The sequence below is a fragment of the Phaseolus vulgaris genome, chromosome 1 (assembly GCF_051622355.1).
Source record: "Phaseolus vulgaris cultivar YP4 chromosome 1, ASM5162235v1, whole genome shotgun sequence".
NCBI classification, from domain to species: Eukaryota; Viridiplantae; Streptophyta; class Magnoliopsida; order Fabales; family Fabaceae; genus Phaseolus; species Phaseolus vulgaris.
This window is the reverse complement of record NC_143498.1, coordinates 2,725,188-2,750,920: the sequence shown is the minus strand read 5'-3', so window position 1 is coordinate 2,750,920 and position 25,733 is coordinate 2,725,188. Positions and strand designations below refer to the sequence as shown.

Sequence of the window (25,733 nt, the reverse complement as noted above, 5' to 3'; positions counted from 1 at the left end):
AAAGTCGTGACATCTTGATTTACCCATTTTGATAAATTTTATCTATTTTTGATAAATAAGAGATAAATTTCCACAACATACTTGAGGGTGTCATCAGCATGTTCTTTGCTTCTGCATGTGGTTGTGGGTCTGCGACCTGCTCTCACCTACACAGTCCATACTCATACACACACTCTCTCTCTTTCTCACAGACACACACACATATACATATATATTCCTTTCCTTAATTCTTTCAACCTTTTTTCTCACCTCCAACAATTTTCTTCACTTCAACACTAGCACCTTCGCACGTGTACAGCTCGACCTATATATATATATATATATATATATATATATATATATATATATTTGTTGTCTCTTAAGAAATGTATGAAAATGACATGTTGTTCATAAACTTGACATTTAAAAGGAGTTTTTTTATCAGCAAAAATTAAATGAAATAAAACCCTTATACAAATTTCAAAGAACTTTTAAGTACTTAACTACATTCTAATACTTAGCAAGAAAAAAACTAAGCTTTTTGTCACATCCATAAGTGCTTTTTAGTGGTGTAGATATGCAGCAAAATTCTGCAGAATCCAGCAGTAACATTGTCTAAAAAACATGTTTGAGAATAGTTTGAGTTAGAGTTGTAAGTGTTGATTAATTTTTATGGAGATGGTTTGGAAAATGCACATAGAGAAAGAGTCATTTTCCTGTGACTATATATGGAGAAGGTTGAGCATATGGAGTGAAGCTATATAGCTTGGTGAGGGTGTCCCAAAGCTATAGTTATAGGTAGAAAACGATGAGGTTTAATGGCACCAATATACATCTGCACGTAACACAGAGAGAAAGAGAGAGAGATATTTTTGGAGTGGCAGTGAATCCTCGTTCATAATAAAAGAGGAATATTCCAATTGAAGAAAAATGCATTATTAAAAGAGATGAATTAAACCCTGATAGAAACAAAAAGAGCAGGGAATTTTAACAGGTCGCGATCCATCATCTTAAACTACACACTCATTTTCCATTCCAATATTCCATTCAATAGTACCCCTTTTGTTTTTCTCGAAATTCAACCATATTCCTGCCAAGAACCACCATTTCATCCCTGCACCATCATTTCTTTCTTCTTTTTCTTACTAAACCTTTCATCTTAGTTATTATTATACAGCTTATAACTCAGTTAGGGATAAATGAAACCAAACCATACTCTTTCCCTTCAGCTTCTCTCTCATCTCATCCCATTCAAACCTCCTCTCTCCACAGTACTACTTTGATGTTCCATAAATAACTGCTACCCCTTTTCACTAACTTTTGGTTCAAACCAGCATCCCCAAAAAACTCTGATCTTTTCTCTTTCTCCTATTTTTTTATCTGACTAGTTGTGACAAGTAGTCCCTGGAAATTAATTACTCTCTTTCTCTCTCTCTCTCTCTCACCTTTTAAATGGTCTTCCTTCAACCCTAGTGGATCCTATACTAAAAGCCTATCACCACACCATCACAAATCATAAGTCACTCATCATATAATCACACCCTTAAACCCTTCTTTTCAACTTCTTCAATTCCATCTCTTACTATATTTGCTTCTCCACTTTATCTCTTAACTCTCTCCCCTTCTGCCTTTTCCTTCTTCTATTTCACCACCTGAACACACTTAGATCTTCTCTATTCTTCACTTTCTCTCTACCATAACCATATTTCTCTATGTTCACCAATTCACACACGTTAATGCAAACTTTATTGTCGGAGCCAGACCTCTCCTTGAACATAAGTCCTCCCTCCGTTTCAGATATTTGTGAGGTGAAGGAACTGGGGGGCTTCAGCAAAGCGATTCACAACGACATGTGCTCAACTTCTGATTCCGGGAGCAGCGGAGGAAGTGATTTGAGCCACGAGTTCCACAACCTTGGTCACCACCGTGAGCCGTCGTTGAAGTTAGGCTTTGGAACCGCGGATTTGAATCCTCGCCGTCAGGTTCAAGGTGACACGAGAAGCTTCAACCACCACCACCACCACCACCTTCAACCTCACATCTATGGCCGCGATTTCAAACGAACTGCGAGAGTCGTCAATGGCGTCAAAAGAAGCGTCAGGGCTCCCAGGATGAGATGGACCACCACCCTCCATGCCCATTTTGTTCACGCGGTTCAGCTTCTTGGCGGCCATGAAAGTAAGTCTTTCAAAATCCAAAATTTAGCAGATTCCAAAATCAGTGAAGAGAAACCGTCTCTAAATTTGGGCAAAAACGCTTTTTTCTTTAATTATTTGAAAACCCATTGGAAAATAATGTTCTATAAGCCATGGTCTAATTACATTATACGTGTGAGTATAGTTTGAGAGTTTTTTTTATAACTCAACTTTTATATAAAAGACTCTTATCTTCTAATCTAATCTCCTTAGTGATACCTTATTCTTATACTCAAGTTTGAGAACTTGTTATTATTGTATGCAAAAGGTGATGGTGGTGAGATAAAGCATATGTATAAATATACATAGATATAGATATATTCTAGGTTATGTCTAATCTTGAGTTTGTCTTGTCACACTTGCAGGAGCAACTCCGAAGTCTGTGTTAGAGTTAATGAATGTTAAGGATCTAACCCTAGCACACGTCAAGAGTCACTTGCAGGTGGGGTAGTTTCTATTCATTCCCATATATGTACTATCTCTCTCCCCATTATATTTCTCCATAGTCTTTGAGTTTTTTTTTTAATCCTTATAAAAAAATTATCAAACAGTTTTTCTAGGAATTCTGCAAGGACTGATATCGAACCTCCTTAACCACATAATAGTCTTTAAGCTGAATGAGTGAAGTTCTTATTCTTCCTCTTTGAATCAGTTTCTGACTAGACAGAACAAAAGAGAAAGGGAAAAAAGGAGCATTGTTGGTCGTTTTAGGTTGCCTCTAGTAGTGGGGAAGGTAGAACCAAGGAGTAGGGACAAAAGGGGTATCTAGATTATGTAATGCAATCTTAGCCTTGTGGACTTTTCTTCTGATATTATTTTTTGCGGGGTGTTCATGCAGATGTATAGAACAGTGAAGAGCACTGACAAAGGCAGCACAGGTAATTGAATTGGAGTGTTGTGTTCCTTCTGAAGGACCCTTTTTGCGTTTCTTCTTCCATTATTATCATCATTATTATTCTCTTTGTTTGAGATCTTTGGTGATTCGGGTGTGACAGAAAACTCTATGATTTGCTTCTAGTACTGTTCCCCGTTAAAAACAAAACCCTCTTTGGCTTCAAAGTCCTCAACTGAATTATTAAGCTGTGGTGTCTGATAAAGGAAGAGCAATGCCTCTATTGTTGATGAATATTGCAGGTCATGATATTGGACTATTGAATCCAAGGCCAGGGATTAACATACTTCATCTGCATGCACCCTCACCCAATCTACCACACCCCATTCAAACTTCCCACAGGTGATTCATTCAGCTTTTGCATTAATTCATAAACCATTTTTAATTTCTGTGCTTTCACTTTTCATTCACACCATACTTTTTTTTCTCTATACAAATTAATGTGAAAGTAATGTTGACTTATTGACTAATATTGATTCAACTTCTGGGCCATTAAAAGCTACCTATGCTAATGTCATAGTATAATGTATGAAAAATGATACTTGACGATTCTTAATCTTATATAAATTTTTAAAGTGATGTGTTTAAAAATAAATATATATATATATATATATAATTAAATGATATAAAAAGTATTAAAAGTTATAGTTTGTTAATGTATCATTATATATATATATGCACGATTTTTCAAAAATTCCTTTTGTTTGACCCTTTTGTTTATTTTCTTTTCTTCTGAACTTTTTAGAATAATGATACTCATACCTCATTTTAAGGGGTACACGTGAAAGTAAATAATTGAAAGAAGAACTCATATATATATATATATATATATAATAAATGAAAAACTTAAAGTAAAACGAAAAGAGAAATAAAGTGAAAGATATAAGATAAAGTGAGTGTAAAGATAATATTTTTCTAATTTTTATACATCCCTTATAATTAAAAGTTTACGTTTATCATTCCTTAATAAATGTTTGGCGTTGGTAAGACTTTATTTACCAAACCCTTTTTTAATTCACGTGTGTCGTTGGCTTTTTGCTTATCTTTTTTTTTATTACAAGCTTCTATAACGACAGCTTTATAACCTGTGCATAGATTTTGACGAGTAAAACCTAGGGTTTCTATAGGTAGGTATGAGGCTGGTCATTTTCTACGTCCATTCTTAATATATAATGCTTTCATATTATTCATCCCAATGCACAACAAAAGGTTTAGCCACATTTTTTCAAAAGAAAATTATTGCATAAACATTGAAACATCTCTAAGATAAAAACCTTGTGAGATCCTTAATTGGTCGTGGAACAACTAATCCATTTATTTTTGTCACGCACATGAACGAGTTATCAAGAAATTCAGCTTCATTCACTTGTGTGATATGTGGTAAAATATTTGGTTATGTTTCACTACCAAAACTGAGATTGCAGACAAAAATTGTTCCTCTATTAATAACGAGGGTTGCATGTTGAGATTTCACTTCTTTCCATTTCCGAATAAGATCACAGATAGTTTCAACATCTCAATTAATTCCTAGGAAAATTGAAAGTTTTGGATGTTGACCGTTAATTGGTGCATCACATGGCATCTCATCTGCAAAAGGCAATCACATGAACTGGTATAGCAATGGCGTTTGGACTTGTATACATTAAGGAATTGGATTTTGGGACTTTGGATTTGGAGTTTTGTTTAAAGAAAGTACCATTTTCATTAATTAAGTAGAAGATGTTCAGCTTTCAGCATTAATTTTGTTCTTCCACTTTTCAGGACACAGATAGAGACAAAAACAAACAATAGTAGACAAGATGCAGAGATGGGTTTGACGTGTTCTGACCTCAAGGGAAGTGAAAGCATGGTAAGCTGTGACACAAATGGATGTAGCATGTGGCTTCTTGTAGTTTTCTTGCATGCATTGTGAATATTCTGTAAATGGCTTATGTCACTCACAAGGGTTAATAATTTTTATAAACAGGTGAATAATGGTCTCAGTTATGGTGTTGGAGGCTTGGATTCCACCACTTTGTCACTTTCCGAGGGAATGCTTGACCTTGAATTCAGCCTTGGAAGACCCATTTGGCAAAAAGACCACCCAGAATCATCCAGAGAGATAACTCTTTTAAAGTGTTGAAACCCTAAACTCTCCTTCAGAATCATTAAATAGAAACCAACTTTAGAGACAAAAAATTATTAGTTTCTATACTGACTAGATTGCATACTCTTTTAGAGACTACAAAAAATTATTGATATCTAAATTAGTTTCAATAGTTTCTAAATTGGTATCTAGTTAGCTACCTAAGTTTTAGCTACCAATTTCTGAAGTTGGTATCTAAAACTTTGGTATCTAATATATATCAATAATATAAACTAATTTAGATACGAATAATTTTTTTAGTATCTAATTTTGTCAATATAGTAACTAATTATTTTTTGTCACTGAAATTGGTTTCTATTGTAGGGAAAAAAAGTAAAGAAAAAGTTGAAAAATTAGGTTAAATAACGAGCTGAGCACACCCCTTTCCTTGTCATTGGAACAAAGTAGTGGCTAGTGCTAACATGTGGGGAGGGAATTGATGAAGAGATGAGGAATTATTCTATGGGAATGATTTGGATTGGTGAAGTGTAAGTGTGTGTATATGTTTGGGAGAGAGATGAGGAATGGGATAAATGGATTTTGCTAGAGAACATGTGCTTGAGTCCAAAGAGTTTTGAGGCATTGTCTTTGATGTCATTTTCTGTGCAAGCTATAGAACAGAACATCATGAAAAATAAAAATAGAATTATGGTTGTTTGAAGGCATGGAGCATGGGTTATAGTTAGGCAAAATAGGACCCATTTGAGGATGGTGATATGAGACAGGTGGGTCATGTTTTCATCGTACCATCCTTCTCATCATATCTGTACCACATACGTCCTCACCTAGGTTAATTCACTTTTACAAATTCATCTTCCAAACTTTTTCCTTCTTATATGTATCATCTCCCTCTTTCAATCCCAATTCTAATATAAATATAAAACTTACTCTTACATTTTGTTTCAACTCACCTTAATTTTCTAACCAAAATTACTCTATCAATACCAACTTTTCTTTCTTACATTTTTTCAATAGAAGAACTCGTATCAATTAAAAATAATATATTTTATAATATATAAGGTTTTAAATTTTATTTTATAAATCGATTTTATAAAATTAAATTACACTTTAAATTTACTTATTAGTATATCATCAGAACGATTTATAATTTATTTTATACTCGTTTGATGTTTCATTTCCAACCATCATCAATGTAGAACACATGTTCTTCTTAAAATGAATTTTTTTTATCAGATCTCATTAATTCTTTTAATATGGATTTTAAAGAGTTTAATATTCATATAAACAATCACTCTCAAACTTCATCCTATAAACTAATAAAAAAAAATCATTATGTTTTTATAAATATTTAATATATATATATATATATATATTCTCGAACGGAGTTGGATCAAGAGAATGATTTGAACATTTCTCGGTCGGTCGGTCAACTCTTCTTCGCTTCCTTCTCAAAACGAACTCCTCACTTTTCCGTTCCTCCTTTTTCTAGCTTCGGACTCGGATGGTACCTGCAAAAGGTATTCCGACGATCAAGTAAGAATTCAGTATTCGGTGCTTTTAATACTGTATGATGACATACCTAATTCTTGGAAATTGTGCCTATTTATATGATTATCATTGGCCCTTTTACTATTGGACCGGATTAAGGAGTTGAGTCATGTTTAGGGGTGCAATAACTAGTACTTGATCGTTGATTAGAATAGTTAATCCTGTTTAGATGTAACAATTTTGATTGTGTCGTCCGACTTGGATTGAATGCTAAGTCAGAGTCTCGGTTGTACAAACCCTACTGATTGTTTAAAGTTATTTTTTCTGAAATAAAAAAAAAATCTGAAAAAATGGCATAATCTGAAATAAAAAAACAAAAGGTTAATAAACAACAGGCACTGGGTGTTACCTTTTCCTTTTCCGCAGTGCTTTGTGAAAAGGTGTAGTTCTGTTCAATGTGGCCCATTTAGAAGACTTTTCTTGTGGGCCGAAGTTCAGTTTTTTGATTTGGACAAATTTTTAATCATATGATATTGTAAGAACAATCTCTTATGTTGTATAAAACTGAAAAAGTTGAAGGCCCACCCATGTGGTCCTACCTCTGACTTTTGATCTATGAATTTGCACTCAATTCTAAAAACGTGAAAAAAAAAATACTAGATGTTGAAAATTTATTTAAAGAGAAATTACATTAAATGCTATGAAATATACTATAATTTATAAATTTAAATGGCGTAATTTTTTTTTAAAAATTAAAAAAATATTGATAGATGATAACGTAATATTAAGTTTTCCTTTTTTCTTTGTTAGAAAGTCTCTTTCTGTAGGTATATAAAAAGTGTATGTGTGGCCCAGCCCAATTGAACACTTTTGTCGTGGGCCGAAATCTGTTTTTCGGATCTGCTCCATTTTTCAACCATCTTTTGCTGAGTACCAAAAATGAAAAAGTAAAAGGCCCACCATAGTGCTAGTTCTGTCACGAATCAATGATTTATAATTTCTTTTTGGGATTTATAAATTGAAGATAGGAATGTTAGGAGGACAATCCATAAAACTCTAGTAATTATAATACTATTTTTTTAAGAAAATCATGAATTTTAGAGTGAAATAATAATAAATGATCAATCAATTCTAAGTTGGTTTTTCGTTTTCTTTTTTAATTAAGCCTAAATGAACTTACAAAGAACAGTAACCACAACATGGTTCGTTGATGAAGGAAATGAAGAGTTAAGATGCATTTAATTTAAGATAATAAAAATATTTCATGGATGGAATAATTTAATCCATTGTTTGGTCACATTCACCTTCGAAAGATGTTATGAGCTTGATCAAAATTTATCATATAATAATAAAACATTTGTTATTATATTGAGTTAATATTTTTTTTATTATTAGACATTTCATATGAAATAAAACTTATTCGTAATATATAAGTGAGTATAAGTATCATCTTAGATCTAAGTTTTATAAAATTGAGTTAAAATTAAAATTCATTTTAATAAACTATAAGTACCACAAAATTTTAGATTAATGAACAATGTCAAGTACGACAAGCAACATATGGTGCACTTTTATCAACGAATATTGTACAACTAACAAAAGGCAACAAATAATCCTGAATTGTAACTCACATTTTTTTCGGATGATGCACTCCTTTGTACACCTCGTGCAACTAAATGAGTCTGACGTGTGCTCCACAATATTACCTCAACTTTGTCATGACATAATCAAACTCTACCCCAAGGAGTTTAACCAATATCGATAACGTTGATGTGAAATCCAATGTCACATATAAACAAAATTGTCACATAATGAGATACTTATCAATGGTCTCATGGCTAATGTTGCACAGTGACAACAACTCGATGTTAAGCATCGCAACCTTAATTTGAAAATAAGGGATCCCAAATTTACTTAACTTATGTTCATGATAGACCAACTTCAATTTCCTCAAACCTTACACTCCTGAAGTCTTAAGGTCACGTGGTCAACATAACTCACTAGTAAGGATGTATGAGAAGGTCCACAACCAAATCCTTTATGCTTATCATGTCATCCTACAACTATTGACAACACATTTGCCTCAATTTTAGTGAAAGCATGTTCCCAATCTTTTTTACGAATCGACATCGTTGTCCCTATCTAACTTCATTTTGAGATTCTTCACCTAAAACAAATAAATTTTGTAATGCATAATCTGGAATGTATTAACACACTCGAGAGTATAGATTTTAAAATGTACAAAAACTTTCAAATCTATTTTGGATTGTACAATTCGAAAATATTTTAGATCAACTGTGTTGGAGTAAACAAGCAACAACAATAACAAAGAAAAATATAAAAAAAATAAACTTCTTCAAACACCGAAAACATGACATTAGAGAAAAATTTTAAGTGGTCAATTATTCTCTTATGGACTTTCACACACAAACACAAAAATTAGAGTGGAGAGCGATGGAAGAAGATGAAGTGAAGAAGAAAGACAAAAGTTAAATTGATTTTTAAATCTCAAATGAAGATATTTTTAACATTTCACCATCCATAAGATCCATAAGAGAGCATTTTTTAAAATAGGGATAAGTTCAAATTATGGTGTATATGTTTTGAAAAAAAAAATGTATGCATAGGTGTAAAATACAATACAGGTTAAATTACAAAGTAGATATTGTTGAACTAGTTTAGAGTTTTTAAATAAATATCTGAATTAATTATTTTAATTAAGATTTTAGTTTTGTAAATAATTTTTAATCGGGTTATCTTATTTTTAAAGCTATCATAAATTGACATTTAAAGATAATATCAAGTGGCTACAAATTAATATCAACGTTAGTTCCGGAAATTAACAAAAAGTAGTGATTTATTTGAAATCACTTTCTCAGACATAATTTTTATTCATGAAACTTAGCCTTTGATATTAGTTAAATGATACTTATTCTGAAAATGTGTTTGGTTTGGTTTGATTTGGCATTTTCCAACCTCGTTTTCACAAATTACGTACAAGCAATTTCACAAGTCTTTATTCAAATGTTAATGATATGTCCAAAGCTCTACATTGATTAGAATTTTGATAAAATTTGATTTATATGATCTTAGATTTTGTTGTCATATGTCAAAATCCTACTCTATTTAAATAAAGGTTAATTTTTTTTTCACACGATATTGATTTTTATTTTTAAATCAAATTTTAGATTTTTTTTAATACTTGTATTTAGAAAATTATTAGAATGAGTTATTATTAATTTTTTTTTATGTGGCAAACAAATTTTCAATATAGACTATTAATATGTTAAGATATTTCATCTTGTAGTAAGAAAACGGTTGGAATGAGTCATTATTTGTTTTTTTATGTGACAAACATATTTTCAGTGTAGACTACTAGTATGTTAAGATATTTCATCTTGACTAATGAGTGACGTAGATGTTATAATATTATAATATAGTATACATTAAAAATTCATTATCACTAATAAAAACTTATTTTAATAATTTTTTTTATTACAAATAGTCATTAGTATTTTGACTACAAATATTTTTTTACTACAAATAATCAATTAATGATGACGTAGATGTTATAATATTATAATATAATATACACTAAAAATTCTTTAAGTAAGAGTAGAGAAATAAATATCTAAATATAGTTATATTTATCTCGAAATTTATAAAGTATTACTATTATAAAAGTTATATTGAAAATGAGCATAAAGTTTAATACATAAATTACAACAGTAATATGGTTGTGTCGAACATGGTCCATAGAAGGAGCAGGAAGTTGTGACAACACAAACGTGGTCCTTGGTCGATGATAATCATTCATTATGTCATAACTGCGACCACATGGTAACACCAATGGTGCCGAAAAGGATTGTCACAATGCCTCTTTCATTTTCTCTTCTGCATGTGAATACCTGTTCTTTCTCACACTTTGTTTCTAATATGTTTAAACATGTTTTTGCTATATTTGAATATTTTTAATGTTATTTTAAATTGTTTGTAAATCAAAATTTAATTTATTCAAATCATGTTTATTTATTTATTTTAATGATATATCATATTTAAATATCAATAATAGATAAATATTGACAAAAGAAATCTTTAATACATAAATCAACATTTTACGAGTAATACTCTAGTAAATAAAATTATTATATATTAAATTAAATCTGATCCTAATAGTAATATAAAGTCTTAATAGTATTTTAATGAATATGTGTTAGTCGTATGCATTTAATTTGTAAATATATTAAGATTTAGAAATCAATAAATATAAAACTTTTATTATTACAAAAATCACAAAGGAGAAATTCTCACGTTTTGGGTTACATTTTCAATGAAAAAATTACTCTTGAATTTTAATTGTAATGTGATTTATTTATTAAGTTTAATTTATTTATTTCACACAAAAATTTATTACATAGAAAATAATTATAGAAACAAAAATAATTAATTATTATATAATTAAATTGAATACTATTTTAAAAATCAAAATATCTAAAATATTTTTATTATTAATAAATAATTTTTAAATTATTATTTAGTTAACTATTAAAAAAATTTAAAAAAAAATTGGTAGTTAATTAAATATTAATTTAAAATTATTTATTAATAATAAAAATAATTTCAAAATATTAATAATTTTTAAAAATTTTAAGATAATATTTAATTTAATTAATATAATAATTAATTGTTTTTTATTTAATATTTTTTTTAGTGTTGTTAATTACTCAATTTTTTTTCGTAAAGTTAGACTATATATATATATATATATATATATTATTTTTATTTTTTTCCATCGAACCATTATATTTTAAATTTCACAATCTATTAAATATCCGGTGGCAAAATAGCATTCTATTACATGAAAAAGGCGAAACAACATTAAATAAAGATCCATCTGCAAATATCTTCAACAGGTTCACTAAGCAAAAAAATCTTCTGGAACATAGCATGTGGATACCCCACCATTACATATTTTAAAAATTGATGAAATATAAAATATTAATAATAAATAATAACATTTTGTAAAATAATAATAATAATAATACATTTTAAAATATCATTATAATTCGTTTGTGATCACTTTTTTATCTAATTGTCATATTAAAATGCTAAAACCTTCATTTGACAATAACTTCTTATTTTAAGCTGAAAATCTATTATCACGTCTCTATATTATAAAATAAGCTTAATAAATATACTTTAGTTATTCAAGTTTAGATTATTTTTCTTTTACTTATTTAATTAAAAATTCTTTTTTAATTTCTAAAACTTAGAGAGAGATCTCAGACCACTCATGACATTTTACTCTTCTTCACTTACTTAATAATAACCATATAAACAATAATACATATCCCTAAAATAATTAATTCTTTTTTGTTACCTTTTATGTTCTTTATCACATTGTCATGAATGAAATATTGATGAGTTTCTATTTTTCAAATAAAATATAATAGTTGTTGTAACAATTTCACTATCGTTATTTCAATTACATCATTAATGTGTATATATATATATATATATATATATATATTAAGAAAAAATAAAATACACAATTACATGTTTTTCAAAAGATTGAAATTTAAAAAATTTCAAAACCTAAAACAAGGACAACACTAGTAGTGTTGCATTTAAGAATACCTTCAACATACACAATTATCCTTATGTATCCACACACAACTATCATAGTTTCAAAAAACTATAAATAAACATGATAAGCTAATATAGAAAAATAATTCATATTAATTATTTAACAATAATAACCAAACACATCCATTACTTACCAAAAACACTAAAATTATTGACATCAAAATAATATTGATAAGTATATTACCTATTATAAAAAAATAATGAGAATATATTATTTATGTATGATATTTGGCTAAAAGCACTTACAAATCCAAAACCACTCACTCGTTATCGTATTGAAAATTTAGAATAAAATTAACTTATCTTACCTTTAATTTCCTCGAAATCAATAAAGATGATGGAAAAATAATATCCAAACAAACCCAAAAAAAAATTCCCACTACCTCAACATCCCACTCAAACTATTTCTTCCTGCACCTCCGTATCTTCTTCCGACATCTCCATACACAATATGAAAATACATTTTTATTCTTCTTGTGTGACCTAATAGAGTAGTTTCCAAATTATCTAATCTGGAAACTTATTTGAAAAAAGACCTCCGGATTACATAACCCGAAAGCTAAATAAGACTTCCAAATTATGTAATCAGAAAAGTAAGCATGCATCTAAAAAAAGACTTCTGGATACATAATCCGGAAGCTAAATACAAATTTAAAAAATAACTTCCGGATCACGTAATCCAAAATATTATAGAGGGACATTTTTGAAAATTCAAAAATTTATGATGGTGAGAGAAGAAGGTATGGAAGTGCAGGAAGAAACAGTCTCTCACTCATGCAACCTTCTAAGAAGGAAAGGTTAGTCAGAATTGCTGCTCGCAGCCCATGGTTATGATAACTTCACCTCTCTTTCTATTTTTGTTTTATATTTCGATTCTAAAGGCCCAACGAGATTACTACACCTATTCTTTATTCCTATCCTCACTCCCAACATTATTTAACATAACCTTGTTTACATATCTTAAATTATATTTAAACTAAACATATATATATATATATATATATATATATATATATATATTAATTTTTATTGTCATTTATAAATTATTTCATACACTTATTTATTACTAAAAAACACAAGTCCTTACCGTTGTGATTAAAATATATAAATACAGTATTTTTCTTTACTTCACTAGATTTTGATAGTTTTAGATTATTAATAAATTTATCTTAAAACATTATTCAATAATCTCAATATTGGAAGTTTAAAGTTGCGTTGTATCGCAGGTCTAAAATTTGATGATTAAAAAGTATATTTAAGTATAAAATATTTCCACATAATACATGTATGCTGACATTGTTGTTATCAATCACATCAGCAAGAAGTATAATAGTGTTGGTGTTGAGGGAAACAAATCATTTTTTTTTTAATTAAAGTACTAAATTTTGTAATTTATAAAACTAAAACGAGTCCAAATTTGAACGATTAAAAACACATTCAAATTTAAATTAAAATAACTTATTTTTAAAAAGTATTTTAATTATTTTTTTTATTTTAGTTTAAATATGTATTTTAAAAAACATTCTCCCAGTTAACTAAGATAATTTTAATTATCAGTTTTTCTTTTCCATCTAGATAGTTAATTTTCTTAATAATTTATTTATTTTAAGTTGTTTTATCTTTATCACTAAATTTAATTTGAATGTTTTATATTAAAAATACCAATAATTAAAACAATTTCATAATACACGTTGTTTACTTTATGTTTAATATATAAGTTGTTCTTACCGGAGATGAATTCAGAGAATGCTTTGGTGTGGATTTTGATATTCCTCACGTTGGTCTATAGTTGAAGGAGGAGATTCGTCTGAAGAAGACTATTTGATACTCAAGTCAATAAGAACACAAAATGATGATAATATATGTGTTAAGTATAATTATATAAGTATATGGAACATATTGAATAAGATAAGATGTATTTCCTTGAGAATTTCTATTTATATGTTCTTTAAATAGTGACTCTTAGGTTGACCTTATAATAATCGTTATAACTTATAAATAGCCACTCGATAATTAAAACTCATTGAATTGATTGTTATACTCATAATTGTCATTGATGGTAATTAGAGCCCAATTATAAAATACTGACCGTCGTTCCTAGTTGTATACATTCTCGACTTTATGACGGATATGTATATAAGTTATACATGCAAAATAGTTATTAATGTTAAATAATAATGTAAATTCTAACTTAAAATAATAATTTTTTATAAAATTTAATTAAACACACATTTATCATATAAAACACTCATAACAAAATATTAGTTATACTAAAAATAGATTAATATGAAAAGTTAAAAAAATAGTTAGAAATTTATAATTAACTTTCTTAAATCATTGAGAAATTTCTAACTATTTTTCTTAATCCATCACATAGCACCACACAAAACGAAACATAATAAATCCACCTCTCGAAAGTCAATATTAAATATAATATACTTTAATACCATAAATGTAATATCCAAAAAAAATATGCATAAAATATGTCTAGTATGTAAATATATTTAAATATTCAAAAAAGTGAAAAGATAATAAATATACACATGTATAAGCTCTTAGAAGATTTACTAGTCTCGTGTAGGTTCATCATCTATAAAATTCTCATATAAAAAAAATACTGATTATATCTTTGATATGTAAAAATAATAATTATAATTACATATTTTGGTAAAAAACATTTAAGGAGAAATAAGTTTTTGACATTTATTTATTTATGAGATGGCGTAGAATTTCCTTTCTGCCACTTCACAAAGACAAGACATAACACACCAGCCTCACCACCAGGCCCCTCGCAAGTAACTACTAACAAACAACTACCCGATTCTCTTAACTCTGGTTAGGTTAACCGAACCAGGGTTGGGACATGCCAGTTGGAGACATGGGCTTCGAGTTAACTCCGCAAAATAATGCAACGATCAAGCTCACTCACACGCACCCAACGCAATGCATACGTGAGGACCAGACGATCCAAACCCAAACCTTCCCTCATCCATCTTCCACACTCAACCACCAATGCTAAGAGAGGAAACTGTGGGTTCCAGAAGCGCCAGGCACAGCGCCGCCACCGCCACCGTCTCCAACAAGGTTCTCGTCGCCGTCAGAGCGGAGAAGATAATCTCCAAAACCGCATTAGCCTGGGCGCTCACTCATGTCGTTCACTCCAGCGATTCCATCACGCTCCTCGCCGTTTACTCTGCTCACAAAACCGGTACCTATACCTTTCGATAAATCTCAATTCCGTTGAATCGGATTGAACTGCAATCGCAAAATTGAAGAGTTAATTCTCACAACAAAACTTATTAGATGTCGTTATTCACATGCTTATGGTGCTGTACATTGAATAGAGTTGAAGTTTCGTTTCAGTAGTGATCTGTATGAATACTGAAATTTCACATGCTGATTTGAGAAGAACACTGAAATTATGTATTGAATTGTGTTTAACTTGTTATAATTCTTGCCGGTTCAACTGGCTTTGAGTTTGAGCTAATTTTGTGTGGTTGTGGATTATTGCAGGCAGAAGATTCTGGCATTTTTCGAGACTCGCCGGAGATTGTACGACCGGACCGGCGGGGAAGTTGCCGGAGCGAATTACAGATATCTCGGAGTCTTGTGCGCAGATGGTGCTTCAGCTGCACAATCAAGTTGAGGTAACCTTGAAATTTGATTTGCATTAACGATTCACGATTTTTGACAAAACTGCGATGTGAATATTAAAATTGAGGAATAATTATGCACTCGAGTATACGGAAAACCTGTACCCGCTGCCACTGGTACCGCTTCCGCGACCTTTCTCTCTCAAGTTGTTGCCTCGGTTCTTAACGTTTAGTGCGACGAAAAGGGCTTAGTTTTCCACCTGGTTTCAGTAACGTGATGAATCTGTTGTTTATCAATTTTTTTTTTCAGGTTTTTAAAATCCTTTGTGACTTTATGACCATATTCGTGCTGTCTTTTTGTCTCATTCCCTTTCTTCCGGTGACGGAGACGTATTTTTCAAACACTAGTGCTATGTTTGCATTACGACTTTACAAGTTTTTGTTTTAAATAAATAAGAGAAAAATAATCAAAAACTAAATAAATAAAAGAAAAATAGAATAAAAAATGTGTTACGTATATTAATAGAAAATAGAATGGAAGAAATATGCAATAAATAAAAAATGAACATAAATAAATTGTGTTATTTTTATACTAATTACAAAAAAATAAATTTAACTATAAAATTTAACATTTACTATTTACTATTTTTTATTTTTTTAATAGGAAACTGTTTTTTGTTATAAAAACTATATTATTTTAAATTTTCTTCCATTTTAAATCTTCCCCAAAACAATAAATTAAAATTTTATACTTTCATTTAATCATTATTATCTTTATATATACTCTTATATGTTTAAATTAAAAAAAAATAGAACAGAGGCATGGCAAATTATTATGCCAGTTATTTAAAATATTATACATTTTCTGTCAAATCTATATCAATAATTTTTACTAATAATTTGTCTTTTTTTTACATCAATCATTTAAAATGTGCGTGTCTGTATATGGATGTATTTATTTTCACCAAAAAGGACCATGTATATACCATTACGCCCTCAATTTTGCTTTTCAGTAACGTGTAAAGTTGAGGAAGTTTCTGATCTCTTCAAAGTTGTACCAGCTTGACTTAGTTCGTTGGATTCGTATAAGGTTTTGAAATCTTGTCTTATAATGGAGTTCATGATTTATCAATAATTGCACATGCACAAAGCTTCGTAGGACAAACTATACAAAAATAATATAAACAACTGTCCATGCATGGTAGAGAAAATGGAAAAGATTTTTTTTTATACTTTTACATACGCGTAAATGGAAAAGATTTGACCGTTATTGACAGTGAAGAGTTGCTCCTAGTCAATTTTACTAAGTCAGACTACCCTCATGATTATAATGCCTATGTTGTAACTTTGTGAACAAAAATAGACGAAGATTATGGGTTTTGTGATACAGTATTTTGCTTTCAAATTTCCATTTTTAATTTTTACTTCTTCTGATAATGCATTATATCTACTAGTATTTAGGGATGACAAACCACTAATCTGTCATCATTCATCAACCGTCTAACCCAGTAATTTAGTGGATCATAAATGGAGTAAAGTGGGCTCAAAATGTTTTTTTTTCCTTTTATATTTTTAAAGATGAATTTCTTGAATTTAAAATTGATGATTATCAATGTTTTATTTAGAATTTTATTTACTTTAATTTTTTTATGCTTCATTTGATTAATTGAAGTATTGTTGATATTTAGTTTATTTTGTTAAACATTAAATCTTCTTTGATTAGAATATTAAAGTTTGATTTAATTTTATTATTTTTCCTTGCATTTTTGTTATCCAAAAAGTGATATCAATAACTACAATCAAGTAAATATTCAAAACAAAAATAATTATAAAAGAAAAAAAATGGAAAAGTGAGGGGTTAGTCCGCCAATTCACCCTATGACAGAACGAGTTACTAATTTCAGCTTATATAATCTTGGCAGACTAGTGGTGAGTTAGACCAAAACGGATCAGGCTAATCCGTTATGCCACCCTACTAGTATTAATATATTTAAAATAACACTATTTGCCAAAATGGAAATAAAAACTTCAAAGTGAGAGTAAAAAGTCACTAAAAAAGCTATTGAATCAAAAAAATATGACATTCAGAAATTTAAATATAAAAAATAACACTAAGTACAAATTAAGGTGGTAGAGAGGTTTGCAAATAATATGTGGAAGAAGTGGTGAAATAAAAATAGTTCGATAAAAATATTTAATAACAAAATAGCTATAGAAAAAAAATATAAGCTTTTGGATGGATAAATGGGTTGAAGAAAACATTGATGTTAAATCACTTCCCACAAACGCACAAAATAATGCAACATTAGAGGAGTCCGGAAGATGGATTGATAATAAGTGGGAGTGTCATCTAGATTGGAGGAGACAATGGTTTCAATGAAAAAACAATAGTTTGAAGCGTTTATGCAAGAGGTAATAAGAAACAAACCAAATAGAGATACAAATGATAGATGGGCGTGAAGAGATGAAGAAGGGGATCCATACACGGTAAAGTCTGCATATAAAAATCTTCACAACTAAAGAGAGGATAATTATGAATTCTTTTAAGTATTTTGGAGGTAAAGACTGGACTTGTTGCACATCATTTTGTTTGGAGGGTAATTCTTAATAGAGTAGCAACAAAAGAAAACATAGAACATAGTGAGAATTAATGTAGGAAATCTTATGTGTGTTATGTGTGGAGAGCAACATGAAACTATTAGTCACTTATTTTTTACTTGTAAATTTGTGGATCAGATATGGAATAGTTTAATAGATGAATTGAGGTAAGAAATGCACATCACTCACAAGCACCAGTCCACTTTTACCGGTTTATCATATTCCTGGACAATGATAAATGTAACAAAATCTGAAAGTGTATGTGAATATATATTATTTGGTATATTTGGAAGCAAAGAATTAGAATGGTATGTTTAATAATGGAATATTAGACACTAAAAAGGTGTATAACATGATCCATATAAAAACCTAGGCCTACATAAAATGTAAATTCTAAAAGCGATCTTTACCTATTTTGATTGGTTCTTGTGTCCAAAAGAATGTATAAAATCCTTAGTACCAAAATCCAATATGAACGAGGTACAAAATAGAGACATTAGGAGTCGGGTACTTACAGAAGAGAGGTCCATGATCACTAAACAAGTTGGGGATAATTATATGACTAATTTGGGTGATTAAAGTTTAGAGATTGATAGTAATGAAAGTCATATCAATGAGCGTTGTTGTTTGGTCACTATAAACACATCTTAGTTGGAAAGTTTGTTAAATCAAACTAGTATTGGCTGCAAAACTTAGATTGAAAAATAGTGATGATGCTAGAATGAGTTTATAAATGCTAGTAGTAGTAGCAGGAAGCTATCTAAAAAGATCATGGAGTTTTATAGGAGGGTAGAATGAGAAGCTGGGAGAGAACAATCTTTGGTTTGTATAGTGCAAGTACACCAAATTTCTATTTCATGCATACATGAAAAAAAACTTGGAGCTATTATGTAGATAAAAGAAGGTTGAGCTGCAAACATTACACCTATCCTGAGTGTTGGCTCCATACGAAAAAATGGACAAGAAAGTTCTGCCTTGGATTACTAACGTGATTATATGATGTAATCAATGTTCTTAATTTGAAATCTTTGGAAGCCTTTACAGCCATGACAAATCAGTCAAGCCTAAAATGTAGAACTATAAAGAAGTATAACTTCAAAGAACATATATTATCTTCACGTATAATCTGGGAGAGTAACATTGTTATCAGCCATTGCTGCAGTAGAAGTGTCTTTTGGCATAAATCATTTTGACAATGTAAATATGAGTGAAATGTGTTTAAATTATATGTATAGAAACTCCTCGGAGAGAATCCAAGGACTTTACCCTAAGTGAGTAGTTATGTTGATTACTAAAAAGGGAGATTCAAATTTTTCATCTTTTTTAAAAACAATTAATGAAGAGTGGTACTAGTTATCCTTAGAATGATTTTTGAAAGCATTTTTTCTTGCAAGTTGATTTTCAATTTTACTAGCAAGGTGCATCACATTTTCCAAAGAAGAATATTCTTGCAATTCTACCACGTCTTGAATGTCCCTTCGAAGGCCACTCACAAACCTAGCTATCTTAGTTTCCTCACTCTCATCCATATTAACTCGAATTAAAAGCGTGTCTAGTTGTTTAAAGTAATCATCCACACTTAGTGTGCCTTGATGAAATGATGAATCCGTTGGAGTTTCAACAATAGGTCTTTCCTAAAGTGTGGGGGTACGAATCTAGCGCGTAAACAAGCTTTCAAATCGTTCCAAGAGACCACGGACGGACTCTTGTGTAGGTCAATGTCCATGAGATATTGATGCCACCATTGCATGACATAGTCTAAAAATTCTAAAGAAGTTAATCTAACCCTATGCTCATCTCTAACCCCATTTACATCAAAAATTTGCTCAACCTTAGCCTCCCATGCTAAGTACACATTGGGATCACTTTCACCACTAAAGCTAGGAAGTTTTACATTAGGAGAACAAGGACTAGCCACATGTTGGCGCCTCTCTTCATGGTGATGAGGCCTTGGCCGTGCATTGTCTTCATAATAACCATGAGAAGAATGAGAATGCCTTGAAGAATGTCGAAGAGGAGGATGAGGTCTTCTCTCCCTGTTTTGATGGATTTCTTCACGATTTAACTCCAAACTTTGGAGTCTTGCCTCCATTTGTCTTATCACATCAAGATAGTGAGCATTTGATTGTTTGGCATTCTTTAAGTCTTCATAAAGGGCTGTCTTTTGAGGTGAGCAAGGTTTGGAGGATTCTCCACTAGAAAAATGAGCCATGATAAAAAAAATACAAAAAAAACAGAAACAAACCGTGAAAGAAACTTGTTAGACAAATAAAGTGAGATATAGGTTGCTGGAAAATGCCCAAGAAAGTATTCAAACCACTCCAAGAAAGTGTTCTGTCCTCAATCAAGCCTTTCTTGTGGATTGGATGAGCTTCAAATGAAAAATTTCAAAGCAAACCACACTCACTTAAGAACAAGTCACCACAAAACTTAGAGGAATCAAGAACACAAACAAGAAAAGGTATAAGCAAAGAATGGTAATTGCAAAAAGGAATACTATATGTAAGACAAACTCAAAGATCAATGAATGAAAGACAAACAAGAAAAATAAAGAACTCAATGAATAAAGAAGGCACACCAAAAGAGTCATAGAGAAAAGTACTAGAGTAGATTTAAGAAACAAAAAAAACAAGCTACTAGAAAAAAAATTATGCAAACTGTGCTATGTTTACAGATTTAACTGTACTGATTGAAAGCGAACTGGAATGTGAAAAATTAACCACATAAGGAATGGACGAAGTTGATGATAAATGTTTGAATCGTGAGGATATAATTACCTTATGGAGGTTTGACTACTAGCTTCAACGTCACAAAACAACCAATTTTCACAGAAATAAAGGACTATTGTTGAGATAACACCATTAAGATCAATCATCACATCTAAGTTATTGATCACTTCTAGACTCTATCATGCTTTTGTCCTTACAAGACGAGATTTATATGAGAAATGTACATTTAAATTATTCCTAAACTTGACTATTGATCAATGTAAGACTATTAGATGTTAGATGTATGGGATTACACAAAATATAAAAACATTGGAAGTCTATTTTGGATTGCAAACAAAATTAAGATTAAGAAAATCATAAAGCTATTGTAGCAAATGTATATTTACAGATAAATGAACTTTTTATTCATTACATCAGATAAAAATAGACGCTAAATGTATAAAAGGGATTTCACTAGAAACGACAATTGAAAAAACTATGAGAGCTTTTATAGGTTTGATATATATATATATATATATATATATATATATATATATTGTATTGAATTGTATTTTATGAATAGGACTTAAAAAAATCTTTTGGTATATTTCTATCGAATTAGATGTCACGTTTGCTATTATTTTTTCATAATAAAATATAATACTTAATTTGTTCCAGAAGTTTTCACGAAAATAAAATCAATATTATTAAATCAATTTGTACAGTATATAGTTATTCTACTATGAAATTATTTACTCCAAGCTAGAGCACACTTTTTTTCTCTCTCTCAGAAATCCCGTAGTTCTTCTCATATCTCTTCTTTATAGAATTATTTTCCCCATTTTTCTCCAAATTATCTAGCCCGTTATCAAGACTTGCAAAATTGTATTCATGTTGAATCTGTCATGGATATTCAAGGTATCCAATTTATGGAAATCAATTGAGTGAGAAATGGTTACTTATTTTGTGGGAAGTTGGTTAAAGATGATGGGAGAGTGTCCAACTCCGGATGTATGTATGCATATGTATATGCTGAAATGACTTTTCTATTTCTCACAATGCAGGTAAGGGTAAAGATTAAGGTGGTGACGGGTACTCCCAGTGGTGCTGTGGCGGCTGAAGCTAGATGGAGCGGTTCCCATTGGGTCATATTGGACAAGTAATTAAACATGAAAAAATATTTCTTTTTCTCTGAGCTGTTAGTTTATTTTGTTGATTGCAAATATGTTTCTCATTTGTTCCATGCACGCTGCAATGAAGTTATTTGGCTTTTGCATATTTAACACGTTGATGGATTTGATGATGAGAAATTGTTATGTGGAAGAGAAGTACATATATTATTTATTCATGGTTCCGAACAATCTAAGCACGTGTTTTTAAAATTTCCAGTTTCTGAAAAATTAATTTTAACACTTAACCATATATTATATGGACATGGATGACCCCTCTTCTGCAATTCATATGTAGCACATTAACTGTTTTTTTATTTCGAGCAGCTGTAGCTTCTTTTAACCAACTGCATCAGGTTAATCGTTCAATAGATTTATGTATTGAATAGCCTAAACTATTGTTTGTCCGATAATTACCTGCCAGTAAACAAAGAAAGCAACCTATTACATTTTTTCCCACCTTATTATTTGCTAGGTCCAGTGATCATTTTAATTAATGAAGTAGATAATATTTATATAGGTTGCAACATTATTTGAATTTCGAAGAGGTGTTGCCTTTCTAGGATTTGATTGAACAACTGCTTCACATAGGTAGAATTTTTCAGAGCTGCATTGTCGAATGATAAATATACGATTTTTTTTTTTTGATGAATACCTACGTTGTTGAAACAGGAAGTTAAAGCAAGAGGTAAATCATTGCATGGATGAACTCAACTGTAGCATTGTGGTGATGAATGGGTCACAGGCAAAAATCCTCAGACTTAACTTAGGGTGTTCCGATGAACTCCAAACTCCTTTTTTCTCGGCTAGTTCTTCACCAGGCATAGAAATTGCAAAGCTAAAAGGTAGAAGATTGAAGCATTCTACACCAGTGGGTAGCCCTGAAGAAGCAGGTACTTCCGTTATAAGAAATATAGGAGTAAATTCAGGGTCAAGTTCTGACTCCACGACTTCTCCTTTCCTTGTCTTTGAACAAAACCCTCTCTACGAGGGTCAAGGCCCTGGAAAAAACATACACAAAGCAATCAACAAACCAATAGATTTCAATGTCCAGCCATCATTATACTTTGATATTGAAAGAGATCGCCCTCCCCCGCCATGGTCGCGTCCAACACCATCTATGGCTAGTGAAAACAATACTGTATTTTGGATTCCTCAAAACCACATTGTAGACGACAAGTTTCGGAAAAATAAAAACAACAGTATTATCCAAAGAACTAAATCTTCATCTTCGAAAACTTTACTCGAGAATTTTATACGTTGTGATCAAGAGATGAGAAGAAAAGAATATGGGTTTGACCAAGCTCAAAGTAGAAGTTACGTCCCCGACCCAAGCAACAGAGATAATTGCATACCTTTGGGAAGAACTACCTCAATACCTCCTCCCTTATGCTCACGGTGTCATAATAAAGCACCAGTATTTGGAAAGCCTCCAAAACGGTTTTCTTACAAAGAAATAGAGGAAGCTACTGATATGTTCTCAGATGTGAACTTTTTGGCTGAAGGTGGATTTGGTGTGGTCCACAAGGGAATACTCAAAGATGGCCAGGTTGTTGCGGTGAAACAATTAAAGTTTGGGGGTTCTCAAGCAGATATTGATTTCTGCAGGGAAGTTCGGGTTTTGAGTTGTGCACAACACAGAAATGTTGTGCCGTTGATAGGATTTTGTACAGAGAGCAATTTGAGGATATTAGTTTATGAGTACATATGCAACGGATCCTTAGACCTCTACTTATATGGTATTTACTAACTTTATTTCAAACACTCCTTTATTGTCGTTTCTCCCTTTCTGTCTTTGTAATTTGTTTTTGAATGTTCTTGACATCAGTCCAAAGAGAGATCAAACAGTCTTGCACTTGATTAACAGGAGATGAGATTATGCCTTTCGATTGGAACTCACGGTTAAAGATAGCAATTGGAACTGCACGAGGCTTGCGCTATCTTCATGAAGATTGTAGAGTTGGTTGTATAGTGCACAGAGACCTTCGACCCAAAAATATACTTTTAACCCATGACTTTGAACCTTTGGTAATGCACTCGCCTTCCACATTTCTTTTGGCCAAATCTTAAGTACTCCACTTTTGAATATTTTTGCAATCTGGTAATTTTAATCGACAATGCTTCACACAATAATTAAATAAAAAATGACTGCATTTTAAGTCTAATCATTTACCTTTCATATAGGTGGCGGATTTTGGGCTTGCTAGATGGCACTCAGAATGCAATATAAATACAGAAGATCGGGTTATAGGAACTTCAGGGTAATGAATTGGCTTTATATGCATGTATATTTTCTTATCATCAAGATAAGGGACATCACGGTTTTGATTCTAATTGAGGTTACCTTATATAAACTAGGTATCTTGCACCGGAGTATCTTGAGACTGGAAACCTTACATATAAAGTAGATGTATATGCATTTGGAATTGTATTATTAGAGTTAATAACAGGTAGAAGAATTGGCGAGTTGGAACAGTTCAATGGACTCTCGTATCTTTCTGAATGGTTTCACCCTCTACGCATGTCAGAGACCAGTCATATATTACAAAACGTTCGATCTCTCAAACCATGCTTCAACTCTGAGGAGTTATTGGCATTTAATCTTCAATTTCAAGCCATGGCACGAGCTGCTTCGTTGTGTCTCCGTGTGGATCCTAATGCCAGACCCCCAATGTCAAAGGTATGATTTGCATGGGTTAAACCTGTTACCTAGGAATTCCTTATACATTTTTTTATTGAAAAGGCCCTTCTTTAACGTGAATGTAGATCCTGAGAGTGCTGGAAGGGGCTGATCCAGTTCGTCCTGTGGGTTTAGACATGAATTCAGTTGGTAACACAAGTGGGCATTTAAGCGGTTTGAAGTCGCTCACTCCACCAGAAGGTACAATAAGTCATTCTCGTAGACTATCACATTGATCATTCCTTCCTTCTGCTCTTCGTCTAGCTAGAAGATCTATTATTGGCAATATAGTTCTATTTGTGAGCTGCATAGGATCAATTATCCATTTGAAAGCTTATAGTTTAGCCTTCTCATTCAAAAATATATTTGTAATTTGGCGGGTATTTCTGAAGCCCTGTAGTTCTAACTCACCATATGCTTAATAGCAAAAAAATCATTTAAAGGGGATGTTTCTCTTTGTTCTGTTTTCTCTTGGATCCAAAGGGAAATCCCCAAATTGTTTGTACAACCTGAGGCCCTTAATATTAGGTGTCAGTTTCAAAATGTAGGACTAGCAATGTGCATGTATGTGTGTTGTTCACCATATGTTTTCCCATTTCTTTCTGTTAGAAGAAAATATATTAATTTTGAATATAATTAATATTCCATTCCTTTAAAATTAGTTTATTTCTATATTTTTGTAATTTCATCATCTATTTT

The 25,733-nt window shown here is 30.9% G+C and overlaps 2 protein-coding genes across 3 annotated transcripts; both read left to right on the top strand.

Moving 5' to 3' along the window:
• Positions 1 to 976: 976 nt before the first annotated feature.
• On the top strand, positions 977 to 5,852 carry ATS (Homeodomain-like superfamily protein). Its single transcript, XM_068619594.2, has 6 exons — positions 977 to 2,157; positions 2,540 to 2,616; positions 3,013 to 3,052; positions 3,309 to 3,408; positions 4,828 to 4,915; positions 5,033 to 5,852. Exons 1-6 carry the CDS (start codon positions 1,692 to 1,694, stop codon positions 5,186 to 5,188), a joined length of 927 nt encoding a protein of 308 aa, XP_068475695.1. The 5' UTR covers positions 977 to 1,691; the 3' UTR covers positions 5,189 to 5,852.
• Positions 5,853 to 15,189: 9,337 nt separating this feature from the next.
• LOC137816456 (inactive protein kinase SELMODRAFT_444075) lies at positions 15,190 to 25,691 on the top strand. 2 transcript variants are annotated; one of them, XM_068619593.2, is made up of 8 exons: positions 15,190 to 15,494; positions 15,800 to 15,933; positions 22,250 to 22,344; positions 23,027 to 24,093; positions 24,222 to 24,382; positions 24,539 to 24,615; positions 24,713 to 25,034; positions 25,121 to 25,691. In XM_068619593.2, exons 1-8 carry the CDS (start codon positions 15,299 to 15,301, stop codon positions 25,268 to 25,270), a joined length of 2,202 nt encoding a protein of 733 aa, XP_068475694.1. In that variant the 5' UTR covers positions 15,190 to 15,298; the 3' UTR covers positions 25,271 to 25,691. The 2 variants fall into 2 exon arrangements, 1 of the variants encoding a protein (XP_068475694.1); XR_016518290.1 differs by having other exon boundaries at positions 15,191 to 15,494; positions 24,183 to 24,382.
• The last annotated feature ends 42 nt before the right edge of the window (positions 25,692 to 25,733 follow it).

Coding starts and splice junctions, on each gene's coding strand:
- ATS (XM_068619594.2), top strand. CDS start 1,692: ATGTTCACCAATTCACACACGTTAATGCAAACTTTATTGTCGGAGCCA. Junction 2,158..2,539: donor GCTTCTTGGCGGCCATGAAA/GTAAGTCTTTCA, acceptor TCACACTTGCAG/GAGCAACTCCGAAGTCTGTG. Junction 4,916..5,032: donor TCAAGGGAAGTGAAAGCATG/GTAAGCTGTGAC, acceptor TTTTATAAACAG/GTGAATAATGGTCTCAGTTA.
- LOC137816456 (XM_068619593.2), top strand. CDS start 15,299: ATGCTAAGAGAGGAAACTGTGGGTTCCAGAAGCGCCAGGCACAGCGCC. Junction 24,616..24,712: donor CGGGTTATAGGAACTTCAGG/GTAATGAATTGG, acceptor TATATAAACTAG/GTATCTTGCACCGGAGTATC. Junction 25,035..25,120: donor CCAGACCCCCAATGTCAAAG/GTATGATTTGCA, acceptor ACGTGAATGTAG/ATCCTGAGAGTGCTGGAAGG.